Consider the following 16,154-nt stretch of genomic DNA (forward strand, 5'->3'; position numbering starts at 1 on the left):
CTCGTTGTGAAGAGGTGACAACCATCTTTCAAGCTTAAACTTTCGATGTGAAGAGGTGACACGTTCCCTTCAGAAATACTCCAAAGTGAAGATGATGCTGTGAACAGATGAAGTCAGGGTAGGGGCGCCGTTCAACTTTCCCTGAGTCTGACCTCTTCATGTACCAGAAAGAACCAGATCCATACCTAATGTGGTACCATCTAAAGTACCCCCTCCGACCCTTTCCACGAAATCCTTTTCATGTACAATTACCCAACTACCTTCATCAATGCGGTATTCTTCCCATGACTACTATTGATTGGACCCTTATACATGCTATCATGCACCATATTCGGCTCCATTGTCGTCTTCTTGCAAATAATTCGACTTGATTTCCCACCTCTCTTTCCGGAACCAACCACTATTTTTGCTCATATTCACAACGTTACTGTGACCGCCGATCTCACCAGGTGGCGACATGGTATGGAGATTCTAACTGTAGTTCTCCTTTGACAGCTTCTTCTCAATAAGATCAGCAACATCTTCAAACGTCGCTTCATCATTCAACCCAGGCATCTTTTTTCCTTTCCTACATGAGTAAGGCAAGGCTGGGCACGCTGCCGAGTACCCGGGCCGAGATGCCCAGGCTACTGCCTCGAAACAATTTGAGCTTTTAGATTCTTTAGTTATCACACCTTAATTTACGCCTTGAAATCTCTTACAAGGCTACTTCTTGTAAATCCTTCCTATATACATTCACAATGTTACCCTCCATATACTGATGTGGTGAGTATATATATTCACAAATAAATTATAGTATGTGTAGAACATCGTATGTGGCAACAATCTTTTTGCGCCACCGGATGAATTTTGAAAGGAGGGTAAAACTGACCGGCGCTAATTCAATGCATATACGACTGGAACCTGTGAAAAGCGTATCCCTGGTGAATACTAACATGTCAACTAGACATACTCGATAGTGTTTTGATGCACGTACGAAGAACCGTTTTGACCAAAGCGTGACTAATAAATCCATAGCCCGACCAAACATAGCGGAGTCATTTGATGTTGTGTGCCAGATGTCGGATGGTTAAAACTTAAAGGTTTATCGTTAAAAAACAGCCACTAATTAAACATTGGTCATAGTTTATGATGTAACGATGATGTAACCATGATTTATGGTGGCTTTAACAATGATTTATGGTCTGACGACCATTTTTAAAATTTTAACCAGGCAACCCTTTATGCCCTTAAATATAAAACTAGACAGAAGCAAAAGGGTATTCTTTGAGCACACATTACAATCTCACAATGCTCCCTTCAAGTTTCCAAGGATGAATCATGGGCATGTGCCGTTTTCCTGTAGCATTATAATGATGGAACTTCGATTTCCATGCTTGTCACCAATTGTCTTTTGCCTTGCGAATGACACTTAAAGCTTCAGCATCAGTTGCAGAGCTTGGAATGTTCAAAATTTGTCGAATTTCAGGACTATCTGTTCGCAGGAATGGGTTGCATGCCTTCTCTGTCCCCAAGGTTGTTGGTATCTGGAAAAAAAAGACAAAACAATTAAGGAAAGCTGGAATTCTCCTCAACCAACGGTATCACAAAGATAAGATTCAGTGCTTTGCCTAACAGGATCAGGACCCATATGAAGAGCCTAGTTCATAGCTGAATGTGAGCCCATATCCTAGCCCAGCACAACTCAATAGGCATTTGAGATATGTAGGTTAGGATCACCAGCACAATTTTCATCCCAGGCTCTCATATGGACAGAGGATGCCAGCCTGCAAAACTGCTATCATGACAAAAGGCCCCAGGCAGTTTGCACAATCAATGAAATAAAGATGAAAAGTTTTTGGCATCCTAGGAATATTTCATGAGCTAATAACAGAAAAATTTGATCAAACTGCAAGAAGACTGAAACTTTTTGATAGAGACATGTTTCTATCCTTTTAAAATCTAAGCAATTTTGCTTCCTACAACTATGTCTTAAACATCAAATGAATGCAAACTAGAAAGCTCTCTCAGACAACAAGCACACCAGAAATACAAACAGCAGTTCTTTCAAGGCAGATATTTTCCCTATCCCCCACTAGGTAACCAAGACTTATAAGTGATTCACTATAGAAAAATGACAAGCAATTGAGAAATTTACCGTCGGAATGCCTTTGTTACGGAGTTGAGAGACCTCGGCAGCATAGGCTTGAAGAGCTTCATTCTTGGGCTCTACTGAGAGTGCAAATTTTGCATTGCTCTACCATCATTACAACAACCATGTATTTTCAGACTTAGTGTTCCCCAAGCTAAGAAAGAAAAGGAAGAAAAGGAAAGAAATCCGCAGACGAAAAAGCAGAATGGATTACAGAAAAAACCATCATAACTGAGAGATACAAGGATAACCATGGTTACAGCATCTCGTGCATGCAGAAGTGGTGGGATCAGGGCATCAAAGTTATTGATCCCTAATTCATTTTTGTCCCCTTTTGTATATACCTCTATAATGAAAATGAAGTGACGGTCATGAATTAAGTCTCCCTAAGGCTACAAGATGGAATTCAGTTACCAAATTAGAGTAAACATATGAATGTCGAGCATTCAACTGGCTATCCCAGACACATGGTTCACATAGGCGCAAGTAGAAAAGACGTGTAACAAAATCTAAATGTGCATGCAGTTCCAACAGCAAAATCTAGCATTCTAGCTTCAGCAGGTAGGATGAAAATTCAGATGCCACTTTCAACGCCTTCCTTAGTTGTCAAGGCGACGCCTAGTCATGGACTAGTCATCAGTCCACATCCCACGCCTAAGTCCATCACTTAGGTGTGGGGTGTTTGTTTGGCGCCTAGGTTGGACTAGGCGTTCTGTTGCCTAGTCCATTTGGGATGCCTAATACATTTGGAAGGTGACTTATCACCTTCCATTTGGATAAACATGTGAATTAGTAAAGATAATATATTAGGAACTGATTAAGATAAACTTGGAAACAGTTTTTGAAATCTGAAAAGGCATGTTTATCCAAAAAAATACATTATATAGGCTGTATGAAGGGGCTAATATTTTCTACCTTCCATCATGCAAAAACTTCTGCCGCCTGATGCTGCTGCCAAAAACAGGTATACAACTAGTAACTAACTACTTGTTATATATTACTCATATAGATTAACCTGTGCTGCTGTGCATGATGTTTAGCTTAACCTGTGCTGCTGTGCATCATTTTTAGCTTAATCTGTGCTGCTGTGCATCATTTTTAGCTTAACCTGTGCCGCCTGCTGCTGCTGCCTTTTAGCTTAACCTGTCCTGCTTTGCATGATTTTTATTTGCTTAATCAAACAAATGCAGCTACTTTCTGTTAGTATGAATCATCAGAGTTCTAACCTGTGCTTATATTGAAGTGAGGCATACAATTTGATGCATTGAAGCGTAAGTTTCATGACTAAATGCTTAAAGTGCGTGTATGAATACAAAGTGAATAAAATTTAATAATTATGTAATATAACAAGTATGTCATTAGAGTCAGCCTATTAAACAAGTTTATATGCTAATATAACTGAAAAAATGTAACCGATAATTCACTTGTAGCAATCATATAACAAATAAAACTGCCAATATAATATATATATATATATATATATATATATATATATATATAAAATTAAATAATAGAATAAATGAAATAGGCATTTCAGTCTAAGAATTAGGTAGTTAAGTAATCAGGTATAGATTCATTAATGTACAATAAATACGCTCAGCAGCTGCCTCCAGTAGCCTTTATGCTTCTTGCATAGTTTGCGCTTAGCTTCCACAAAGCTTCTCCTTCTCTTTTGTACTTAAACGTGATTAAGAGGCTTGAAAGACTCACCATGCCTCATCATGGTCTCCTCAAAGCACTGATAAATCACATCCAGTGCTTCGTTTCAGCAAAGCACCCCTGCTTCTAGCAGCTACGAGAATGTAGTCCAGATTGTGACTGACAATGCTTCCAACTATGTGGAAGGAAGGTAAGATGTTGATGGATGAACCGGATTTGAAACACATGTTTTGGATGCCATGTGCAGCACATTGCTTGGATTTGATGTTAGAAGACATTGGAGAAATTCCAGATTTCAAAAGCACATTTACTAAAGCAAGGCAGTTGGTGGTCTTTATTTATGCACATGGCAAGACTCTAAACATGATGCGGTCTCATACACCTTCATAGGTCAGCTGTGACTCGATTTGCGACAAGATTTTTAACTTTGGAAAGTTTAGAAAAATGCAAAAAGGATCTATTATCATGTTCATATCTAATGAATGGTCAGAAACAAATTAGCTAAGACTACAATTGGAAAAATGGCAGATCGAACCATTTTGAGAAAGACATTTTGGAATGGTCCTTAAAGTTATGCACCCACTCGTAGAAGTACTTCGCATGGTTGATAGCGATGAAAGACCATCAATGGGTTACATATATGAGGCAATGGACCCGTGCAAAGGAGAAAATTAAGGTAAGTCACAAAATTAGGTTTTTCTATTTCTAAGTTATTAATTTACAGCGATGTCCCATAATGTTTTCGTTTCATGAAATTAGGTGCCTTTGAAAAATGAAGACTCCTCATATCAACCCATATGAGACATTGTTGACAAGAGATGGGAGGATCAATATAACATCGACCTTTACATGCAGCAGGGCTATACTTAAACTCTGGATTGTTCTATGATTATCCAGATATCCAATTATGAGATCAAAGATGGGCTCTTCAAGCATATTTCTTGAGGAAGTCCATTAGACCAGAGCAAGATTCATGACCAAATGGTAGCATATCGGAAAGCAAACTAGCAAAGGGACCATTTGGCATGGACATGGCAATTCAAAAGCAAAAAACACTTTTGCCAAGTATGTATACCTATATACAACACTTATACTTTATTGTAATTAATGTTTGTCACTTTGTATTTCTATCACTTACCATATCATTTGATTTGAGTGTATATTCCATTAGTTGATTGGTGGACATCTTATGGCATTGGATGTACTGAACTCCAAAAAATTTACCATACGAATGTTGGGCCTGACATGCAGTGCTTCTAATTGTGACCATAATTGGAGTACATTTGAACAGGTAATTATACCAAGACATTTGTTGTTATTTAAATATATTCATATGATTGAACGTTGCTCTTATGCAATGCTTCTTTGTATACAACTTCATAAGAAAAAGAGATAGATTGCAATTGCAACATAAGAAATTGAACGACTTAGTATATGTTTCATATAATTGGAGGCTGAAGGAATGATACGAAAAACGAAAAAGACTTAGAGCACAAATTGATCCAAGCATATTGAGAGAAGTGGATGACAATGAAGAATGGCCCAGTGATGATGAAAATGTATACAATGGGGATCTTTCTCTCACATGGGACCTTGTAGACAAAGCAAGCAGAGGATCCCAAGACAAGATGGCCCATCCACATGTTTAGATAAGCAAAAAAAAAAAAAAAAATCAAAGGGTGCATCTGGAAGCAAAGGCAAGACGAAATTTGCTGAAATACAATAACTTAAAGAAGAAGAAGAAACAATGTTTGAAGACACCAAGGAAGATGATGCGTCACTTGATTTAGATGATGATTCAGATGATGATGGCCTTGCATCATCTTTTTCCTCAGATCCCGAGGCTTGAGAATTTTAGCCTATTAGGATGTTTTGGTTTTTGAATTTCAATTCCGTAATAGATGTTTAAAAAATTATTTTGCCTATTGTATATAATTCTTCATTTGAATCTTAAGAAGCACGGTCTATGGTTTGGGCTAAGTTGCTAATTGATATGCTAACCATGTTTATTATTTACAATTTATGCTAATCATGTTTATTATTTACATTATTAGATATTATTATGTCTAGAGAAGTTGTTCCCGCTTCCCGACACTGAGGAACAATACATCTAACCTTCATAAGATATTGTTCCTGATACAGAAGAACAAGATGATCTACCACTACCAATGTAAGCCTAGGCAATGGGCCTGGGTACCTGGTACCCGGGCTGAAAAAACCAGCCCGGGCCAGCCGGATAATATATCGAGCCAGCCTGGTTCGGCCCGATTATTTTTTTTATTATTTTTTATTTAATAATAATATATATTTTATTATTAAAAACGTATTTTATATTCAAAATTTTTTATTTTATATTTAAAAAATAATTTTTTATTTTAATCGGGCCGGGCTGGGGCTTGGGTTTCGAGCATCGGGCCGACTCTTATGGGGTCGGGCCGGGCCAGCCCGATGCCCAGGTCTAGCTAGATGATCTACCAGAGATTGTTCCTGTCACTCAGGCACAAGAAGATCTGTCTTCGCTTGTAGTCCCAAACGCTCAGCAAGACGATGATGCTTATCAACCACGAAGGAAGTTGATGAAGACGAATGAAGAAAATATTCCACTTCAAATAGAAGAGCCTAGTGAAATCATAAAATCTTTCATGATGATTTGCATTCCATCTTATATAGATTAGGTTTAGTTTTTTTTTTTTTAAACTATCTTGTAATCGGTTAGAGACTTGCCTTATATTTCAAATTCAATGCATTAAACATTTTATTTTGCTGTTTTATAAGTTGATTTTAACTATTTCTAACTTGCTAACATGCTAACTTAACACATAAAACATAAATCTAACATTTTAGACTTACAAATAAATAAACAAAATTGCAGCGACTTTTGGACACCTTTTTAGGCTAGGCACGTCTAGGCAGCACCTGGCCGCCTTGACAACTAAGACGCCTTCACATGAAGGCTTCAAGCAAAAGCATTACTACTACATGAGATGAATTTGGATGTAAAGTTGTGATGGAAAATTTACCAATGTATACTCATGACCGCAGAATATTCTTGTATCATCTGGGAATGCCACGAGTTTGGCTAGAGATGAGAGCATCTGCAGGAGCAAAGCACTAGAAGTATTAGAGATTGTCCAAAATAAGAGCAAGGAGTTGGAAAAGTTAAAAAAACTCTTCATTGTTGTGAATGATGCATTTCACTAATTATACTATCTATACATTTTTGAACTGTTGTCCTGTACATCCTACAGTAACAGGTCCAAGTTCTTGGGGTTTTTCATGGTCAGCCATAAGAAGTCCAATATCACCATAAAGCACAGCTTCAAATTTCTAAACAATGTCATCACCAGAAAACTAAGGAAAATGTCTACATATAAAATCTTAAAGTAAAGGTCTGCTCTACATATAGAAATGACAGGACCTGTGCTGCATTTCCTTCAAAAAGTTTTCCGCAAGATAAGCTGAAGAGAGTGTCTCCCGAAAATATTGCTTTGGATCCCGGAAAATAAAAACAGATATGACCTGAATATAAGAAGTTAGAAAACCTTTTACATAAGAGCAGAATATGTGGATACTGATTAGAAGACGCATTCACAACCTGGCAAGAACACATTTGGCAAGATTTTTCAGCATAAGAAATATCACCTGAATTACCTACTCATGATTGATGAAATAATATACTTCCTCATAAAGAGACAGGTTTTATGTACTGCAGCAGAAATTGTACCATCTAGTTGCATGAAAAAAAAAATTAACTTGTCGCTAAACCTTTTTCTCGATGTACTTCGACCTATTACTAATCCATCTCATGTAGTTTAAAATTTAAAATTCATTGCCTATTTGACCTCATTTGAATGCAAATTTCATCTAAATGTTTGAGTACAGATTCCATGATCGTCTAAATGCATATTATCAACTATATCTCACAGGCTAAACAACGAGGGCCCTAATCAAGGTCAAGTGGCGAACTTGCTAGTCGAGCAAGACCTAGTCAGCCAATGTGACATGGTGGCCAACCCCATATCATGACGATGCTCAAGAGTCTCTAGATATATTTTCTTTTAATTCTACAACTAGAAGGAAAATAAGATATGTTATGTGGAAGCGGTAAGGTAGATTTTGGACATGGTCCACATACACACACACATGCAAATTTTCATGGTGAGTCATGTTATAGTTGTTCGGATAAGCTCCATGTGTGTGTGCGTGCATATGTGTTTCTGTATATTTCTCTATATATGCTTCTTTCCCAGCCCATGTTGATCTTCTACATGTGTTTTTTCATCTGCATCCTCGCTCCTATCACATGCTGCCCACTAATCCACATCTTTTTGCATTAAGTCAAATTATTTGCTATTGTTCTATATAGAAGCTTGTGTGAGTTCATATGAAGTTCTGAACTCATGAGCTAAACTACTACCATTTCAAGCTCAAATTAGGCTCATTTGATATAACAATCACCAAATCAGACTGCCAATCTTGCAAGCTCAATGAAGAAGAAAGAAGTTAAGAACTGAAGACCCTCCCTTTATTTATATATGCAGACAAAAAAATGAGCAACTGCTAGGATTCAGCATATCTATTTATGCAGTGTATGGAAGAGGAAAATTGCAAACTTTTGCTGTAAAGCACCCTGCCATTTCTTTTTCTGTGTTTTTGTGGTTTTTGGTCAATGGCTTAGAAAATGTTTTCCACAACCATGTACCATACAGCCTTGTGGATGCTTTAAAATATTGGATATTCCATTTATTGAAAAAGAGAATTTCTATACTAAGTCACATGGATGCATGTATAGCAGTTAGCTTTGGACAAATCAATGTCATTTTATGTATAATATTATATATACATATATGTATGTATGTATGGACTATGGATAGTCCACACTCCATTGTAACTAAAGATGGAAAAATGGAAGCCTTAAAAAAGAATGGCTGGGATCTGAATCTGATCCAGATCTGAACCATGAAGCACGATACACTATAAGTGTTCATGTTCCCTAAATTGTTGTACCAACACTGGTATGTCAGCCAGGCAGGGTTACCCATGTGACTTAGTCACTGCATCGTTGGTTGCTGGTGCAAAGATTCACAGGTGTTGAGTAGATAACACCCGATGCTCTTAATTAGTTAGATCTGAATGAGATTTCCTTTTTAATGTGAGACTGGATGCATGTGGTGAACCCAAGAAGATGTGAGCAACTGAACATAGAGAACAGGTAAGTATAAGAAACAGTAAATCCAACTTCATCAAACTCAGGCACGATCTCACTTCATTACATGACCAAAGCAAAAAAGCAACTTTCAGAAACACAGATGTTCCCAGCCTGTAATATTCTCTGTATTTGCGTCTTCATCACATGTTATATTGAGTATTTTGTGAGATTCAAGGATTCACCTCGTGTATGACCAGGGGTCTCTATGACCAGAGCCTTATGCCCTGCAAACATCCACGTCTCACCATCACTTAGTGCAATATCTATTCCAGGGATACGATCCTTGTCTATTCGTGAGCCAATCACCTTACAGAAAATCAGAATCAATGGGAAAACAGATCTAGCAGCAACCAAATTTCAAATGAAGAGCAAGGACAAATAGCATTCTTACAAGCATAATAAAAGTACAAACACCTTAAAGAACCATTCTAGAGGAAGGGAGCTGACCCAACCTTCATTTGTATAAAGTATCATAGTCACAAATATTGACAGCTTTTCAAAAATGTAAGTTCCATGGAAAGTTCACAAAAACCAATATATTCAAAGAATGTGATAATTACAAAGTAGCACTTGTAAACCAAAGCATCCCAACTTTAATGAATATTATCTATTATTAATGTGATGTAGTAATTTATAATTTTATACTGTGTAATATTTTATATTTTTCTTCATACATCATATGTACTTTACATTCTAACTGTTTCAATATTTTGCAGATTTTCCCCACAGAATATACTCTCTACCTGTGTGTGTGTGTGTGTGTGTGCATGCACATGTGTGCATGAGTGCTCTTCATAATCATATAGACATAAAGAAGGCATTTGAATATGATTGATATATACATGTTTTCACAGGTAGACAGCACATTAACTAAGAGAATGTTTTAATTTATATAACCTTACACAAGTTTCAAACCTTCAGACGTTAAGATATTTCATGCATTAGGACGAATATTGACATTTTTCTCGAGAAACATAAAAGTAAATGGGAAAATTAAGAAAACGAGAAAATATGAAAAGAAATTGCAAACAGTTTGAAGAAGACACCGAAATAAATATGTCGCCTTTTTTTTTTGCATTTCCTTTTTCAGAAAAAAATGTCCTTGAATACATTTTTTCATGTCTCTTTTAACATTTTTAATAACTATTTTCAATGTTGATCAATGCTTTTGTAAAAAGATTAGTAGAACATTCAATGTTTTGCAATTTTCTATTTTTTTTTTTTATTTTTAAATTTTTAAAGTCCCCAAGATTTTCCCAAGATAAACGAACTTCCTAATTAATACCTGAGAAGTTCCTCGCTGATGAAAACCTGAGAACACTATTGTGACAATGATTTCATGTAACCTATTCTAATGGATTACAAATCTGACAGAGACTATAACATATTAAGAAAGCCCCCAACATACCCATATTCTTCTTACATGGAAACAAGACCCCAGTAGGGAAAGTTAGGATGCATAATCAGAAACATAAGCAGAAAGAAAAGCATTTTAGATGCACAAAGAGAAGAATAACAGAAAAAGGACAAAGCAGAAGTTGGGTTGCTTTGAACGCAAATGGATAACATTATGAATTACAAGATTTGTCTTACTAGAAGCCAAGGTCAGATCATTTTTCCAATGACTTGTTTCCTGAAGTGGGTCGCGCATACCCAAGATGTGTCCATCATAAGATAACACTGTCAAACATTTTTAGATAACTACAGAAGAAAAATCAGTTACATTTATCTACTTAATAATAAGAAGGCTTTCATTCGAAGGCTTAACATATACCATGAAACTTAAATCCATCTGGAATGGAAAAAGGTAACAATTACAAATACACCAATTGCAGTCCTACTGTTTTTGGATAGATTATGTAAGCTTCCACTAGAAACACCAAATGAAGGTCACCCAAGATAAGGAAGAATAACTCAGTAGGAGGATAGTTCATACCATTGCACCATACTTGGCTTTTAACTCCATATTCCCACCAGTATGATCATAATGATGATGAGTATTCAGGATGTAATTCAATTTCTTCCTTTTCCTATTCAGCACATCTACCACAGGGACAGATTCAGATGGATCCACAACTCCAATGGTGTCTGTCTTTGTATCACGAAGCAAATATGCATAATTATCTTTGAGGCATGGTATCTGCACAGAAAAAAAAAAGATGATGCTACTTTGAGGAAAAGAAATCCTAAAAACAGCTAAAATAATATTGTTAGGTACAGAAGGACATTTTACACATTCAGATTATCACCAGACACTTGACAAGAGAGATTATTCTCTCTTCATTTCTTTTCTTTTCTTTGACAAGCATAAACTAGATTTAATCAAATCATCCACAGGCATCCTATGTGTAGTCATCATGTAAATACCAGGCCTAAAAATGAATCCACTTCGCACCTCAAAAGGCCATACAAGATAAGATCCAAGATAGTATGGAACAAAGGAACATATCACTACCACTGTATCTCAATTTGCCGTTCTCACAAAATGTTGGAATCCACTCATCTTAAGAAACACATGACCAAATTGGATATAGTAACAAAGATAAACAAACAAAATCCAGTAATTTGGCTGGGTTTAGCAGTAGCTCTAGCTAATGGGACTTTCTTTTGGAATTGGACACCATCTTGGATTCTTTTAAACTGTATAAAAATGAAACTTAACAGTTCCGTAAGGTGAAACCCACTGAAAAGCACCTCCAACGGTGAGTAAGCAACCATACCACCATAATGTATTTTTACCATGAAATAAGTTGGAAATATTTGATATAAAAACACCTTTTTAAAATCTGTACAAGTAACATCTGCAATCAGATTCTGGTTCAGACTCAGAAAATGGTTCAAGCCAGACTCAAGTTAACTCGTTAGAGCAGTGTGAATGGAATGAAATACACTTTTTATCACTATTGAATGTTATAACATTGCAAATGCTCGAATAATAAAAGAAGCTCCATTAACACAAAAAGGGATGTGATCCAATAGGAAGCACAAATCCTTAACAGAGTGCATGGAGGACATGATGCAATTGCAAACCCAGTTTTTATACCAGAAACTGGGTCCTGTGTAGAGACATTGGTTTCTTTCTCTAGTAAATCAGCACAAATTTCAGATTGAAAAGCTTCTACAACCCCCACACTAATGGCCTGTTTGGATAGAGGAAAAGGGAAAGAAAGGGAGGAAAGGGTAGTCAATCATGTGTTTGGTTGGTTAATGAAGGAGGGGAAGGAAAGGAAAATAAAAAAACATGTTTGGTTGCAAAGGAAATAAAAGGAAATGAAGGGAAAGGAAATGATAACGCAATGTAAATCCAATCCCTCCAAAATTGGAGGTATTGGGATGGAAAGGAAAATGGTTGCTCATTTCCTTTCTTTTCCTTTCTATCAAACAAGCTTTATCATCTTCTCTTTCCTTCCATTTCCTTTCCTCTCCTTTCCCTCTCCTTTCCCTTCCTCTTCCTCTTCCTCTTCCTTTCCTTTCCATCCTTCCCTTTCCTTCTATTTCCCTCCATCTAAACAAAGATGTAAGGGTTTATCAGGGACAGGGGTCCATGACCCAGTTTTTCCTCGTGCTTGTTAACTAAATTTGGCTTCCATTTGCTTGATATAATTGTGGATAATACAGATTACCTGTTGTAATCACTCCAATTTTGACCACTCTTTTCCTTAAATGCATCTTTAGTTCTAGAAACTTGAACTGCAACTTCAAACTTGAATTAACTTGGTTAAATTCCTCGAGTTTGCTGAAACAAAGTCAGACAACACCCTCAAGTCCATGAAAGCTCAAGATGAAAAGCTTTTAAAATTCACCCCTCTCAGAAAAAAAAAAAACAATTTTTGTTTTTTGAAAGCTTAAAATACTTCAAGTTCGCAAAAAATATTGCCTAGTACATGCAGAACATAGTTTGTCTACAGCGGCACATAATAGCTACAGCACACTGACATCACACATTTTTTGGAACTATTCCCTTAGAAAGCAGCAATGCGTAGCTAGTTATTGCGGCTGCATGGTACAATCGTGCATTGGCAGTGCCCATTTTAGAAAAGATTCTCTTTGAAATGGTGGCTGTGTCGTGGTGCATGGCATTTTTGCAGCAGTACATACTATTAATATGCAAAGTCAACACCCATTTTGGTAAGGTTCCTTCCAAAATTTTAAAGGCAGTTACAGCACATAAAGTTTTTATAGTGACACACAGTATTGCGCACCCATTTAAGGAAGTATCCTTCAATAGCACATAGGTTGCATAGTAATAAACAGTACTCTCAAGCTGAAGCATATAATTGCTTAAGAGTGATGCAAAGTCTGAAAATGTCTTAACAGACATTTTGCAGGGCCCATTTTAGGAAAAATCTTGTAATGGAACACAATCCACAGACTCCACAATATGGCAGTCCTTATTGTCAGGCAATTTATCTTGCCTCCTAACTCTAAAACACTATCAATATTGTTTTCCAAAATCAACTGTATATATGGAATTCTAAAGGATTCAAATCTACCAGATGCCGGATGGCTAAAAAATAAAAATTCGTCCCTGAAAGCACCATATACCGTTGTTAAAAGTACCATGAACTGTTACTGTGGCAACTCTATTTTAATGACAGATTTTTAATTTTTAACTATTCGGCAATATCCAGCATCTGGCAGCTATCCATGTCATACTGCCACCTAACTGTTTCCTTACTGCTTCCCCAAGATTGAACTTAAAAGTTTCCATTTTAAACTTACACACAACATAACCATATGATACAGCTCTGTAACTATTTCCCTACTGCTTCCTCAGTTTGTACTTAAAATCTACCTTTACAAACTTAGGTTTTCCTTTTCAAGTATCTTGCTTCCCACTACCATGTCCTAGACTGCTGCCTTCCACAAGATTATCTGTTTAGATATTTTTCTCCATTTCCTCCATAATAATTGCATATATAAATATAAAAGTGTTAATAAAAATCATTACAGCTTTAGCTAGGTAATTAATGTGTCTGAAACCATTGATGCCAATATTTTTTAGAATAAAATCAGACAATAAAAAGAATTATTTGAACATGAGCTACCTTAAATTGCACCTTAATGGACCATAAACAAATACTGCAGCAGCATATCATTTCATCTAGAATGCCATAATGCGGCATTATGAAAAATTTCCACAAAAAGCTAACTCCTTTTATGCTCCTGCTGGAATTACACATTGAGTAAAGTGTAAAGTGTAAACCAATGGTTAACTCTAGAATTTTCCAAGGGCACTAAAGTTGAGATTTGATGCAGGCTATGAAAAAGAAGATAATGCAATAAGATGTTAGTGTCTGTAAAGGGCAGGACGGAACAAACCAGCTCGATTTGCAGCATAGGGTCCACAGTAGGCATGCTGCAGAAAAATTGTACAGCCCTGTAAGAACGGCTGTTTCCACGCAAGGTTTTGATGTGTCTCCCATAGACATGTCCAAAATTGCCAGAAAAAAGAGATCGCCCCACATCTCGGCACAGGAAAAGACTTCTCACAGCCTAAACAAATGACAATCTGTGGCATCTTCAGGCATAAAGAAAGACAGAGATAGAACATTCTCAAACTCAAACGACCTAACCGTACAAATCATGAAGCCAGACAGCAGAATCATCTAATTCTACAACTACCGCAGGAAACGGAGGAGAAACAATGAGCTCAATAAAATAAGCAACAGAAAAGTAGCAGAGGTCAATCGGAGCAGAAAACAACAAGCAAGGGGCCTAAATAAGCAACAGCTAACAAAACAGAATCCCAAAATTCACGTGGAGAACAAAATAAGGATAACATAGGAACCGACAGAGGAAATCTTATATAAAAAAATAAAGGCTTTCGCTATATTAGAATCACCCCTTACAAGTATGCAACCTACCTAGTTGGAAAAAAAAAAAAAAGAAATTTAGAACTACACGGACCTAATTACGCAAATGACGATACATGGCCAACAGCAGCAGAAAGAATCGGATTCTTATTGCAAGGAGCATTCTAGATCGTTCCCTTCCACAAGAAAATTAAAACAAAAGAACTTCAACAAGCAATATCCCTAGGATCCACATATCCAACAAAGAAGATCAAAACATGGATCATACTCAGTCATTCCCTTAAAGCGAAATCCTGACTACGAGTTCTTTCATCGTATCAGACACCAGAAGGAGAAAATGGACGACGACAAGGTAAAAGGAGGAAAAGGCAAGACCGCTCACCGTTGAAGAAGGGAAGGAAAGGAAGGCCGGAGTCCTCGAGAACATGGCAGAGGACCCTCCAGTGTCACTGAGATGGCGAGCGATTGAATACAACTAAAAATGAGATTAAGTAAGAATGTCTTGTTCTTGTGAAAATGGCGGGGACGCAGGCGGAGCGGAGATTAAGCGTCACTTTCGAACTCCACCGAACTCGCCAACAGGCGCAAGTTATCCATTTGTCGACCCGAATGTTCGGCTTTGAGCAGTCGGGGACTACCACTGGTTCTGGTGGGCGATGTAGGGGGTTTGAATCGAACCTTGCCCTTTGCGGTAAATCTAATTTATCAGATGTTCAGGTGCTTGGATTCATACTTGGATCCTAGTGTAAATGAAGAAAAGTCCACACCAAAATTGAATCTGAATTTTAAATTCACTGAATCCAATCCGAATTCGACTTTTAAATTCATAGCTGAATCAGAGTCTGACTTTTAAATGCACAATTGAATCCAAACTGCATTATTATATGCAAAAACCGGCTTTCAAAATGTATGGGTATCAAATGTGGGATATTAATTTAAAATTAAATCCAACTTTGAATCCAGATCAGAATCTAATTGTACATTTATTTAAAATTGAATCCGACTCAGAATCTGATAAAATATTATTTCTTAAATCCAAATCCGATCTGGTTTCTTGATCAAACACGTTTTTGTTCTCCATATCCAACTGATTTAAGCAATTTAATCCGATATGCAATTCAAATCCAATCCTTTGACATTGAAAACAAGAGAGTTTTAAGATTGAAGGGGAATGAGACTTATAACTTGATTAGCATTAGGTGGAAATTTTGAGCAAAATGGATGCGGAGACTTTGGCCTTTAATATTTTCAACGAATATCTGGAATTAAGCTCAGAAGAAAGCGGATTATTATTATGATAAAATCGTAAACAAACCTATGTTTGCTTTTGGTAAATTAA

The 16,154-nt window shown here is 36.8% G+C and overlaps 1 protein-coding gene across 2 annotated transcripts; it reads right to left on the reverse strand.

Moving 5' to 3' along the window:
• Positions 1–1,105: 1,105 nt before the first annotated feature.
• On the reverse strand, positions 1,106–15,489 carry LOC116250697 (probable hydroxyacylglutathione hydrolase 2, chloroplastic). Of its 2 annotated transcripts, none has more exons than XM_031624528.2 (8): positions 15,198–15,489; positions 14,322–14,495; positions 10,936–11,139; positions 9,182–9,305; positions 7,209–7,309; positions 6,811–6,885; positions 2,138–2,236; positions 1,106–1,526 (listed from the first exon to the last, which is right to left on the reverse strand). In XM_031624528.2, exons 1-8 carry the CDS (start codon positions 15,240–15,242, stop codon positions 1,380–1,382), a joined length of 969 nt encoding a protein of 322 aa, XP_031480388.1. In that variant the 5' UTR covers positions 15,243–15,489; the 3' UTR covers positions 1,106–1,379. The 2 variants fall into 2 exon arrangements, with proteins under 2 accessions (XP_031480388.1, XP_031480389.1); XM_031624529.2 differs by having other exon boundaries at positions 14,322–14,511.
• Between the last annotated feature and the right edge of the window lie 665 nt (positions 15,490–16,154).

Source organism: Nymphaea colorata, chromosome 3 (assembly GCF_008831285.2).
Source record: "Nymphaea colorata isolate Beijing-Zhang1983 chromosome 3, ASM883128v2, whole genome shotgun sequence".
Taxonomy (NCBI): Eukaryota; Viridiplantae; Streptophyta; class Magnoliopsida; order Nymphaeales; family Nymphaeaceae; genus Nymphaea; species Nymphaea colorata.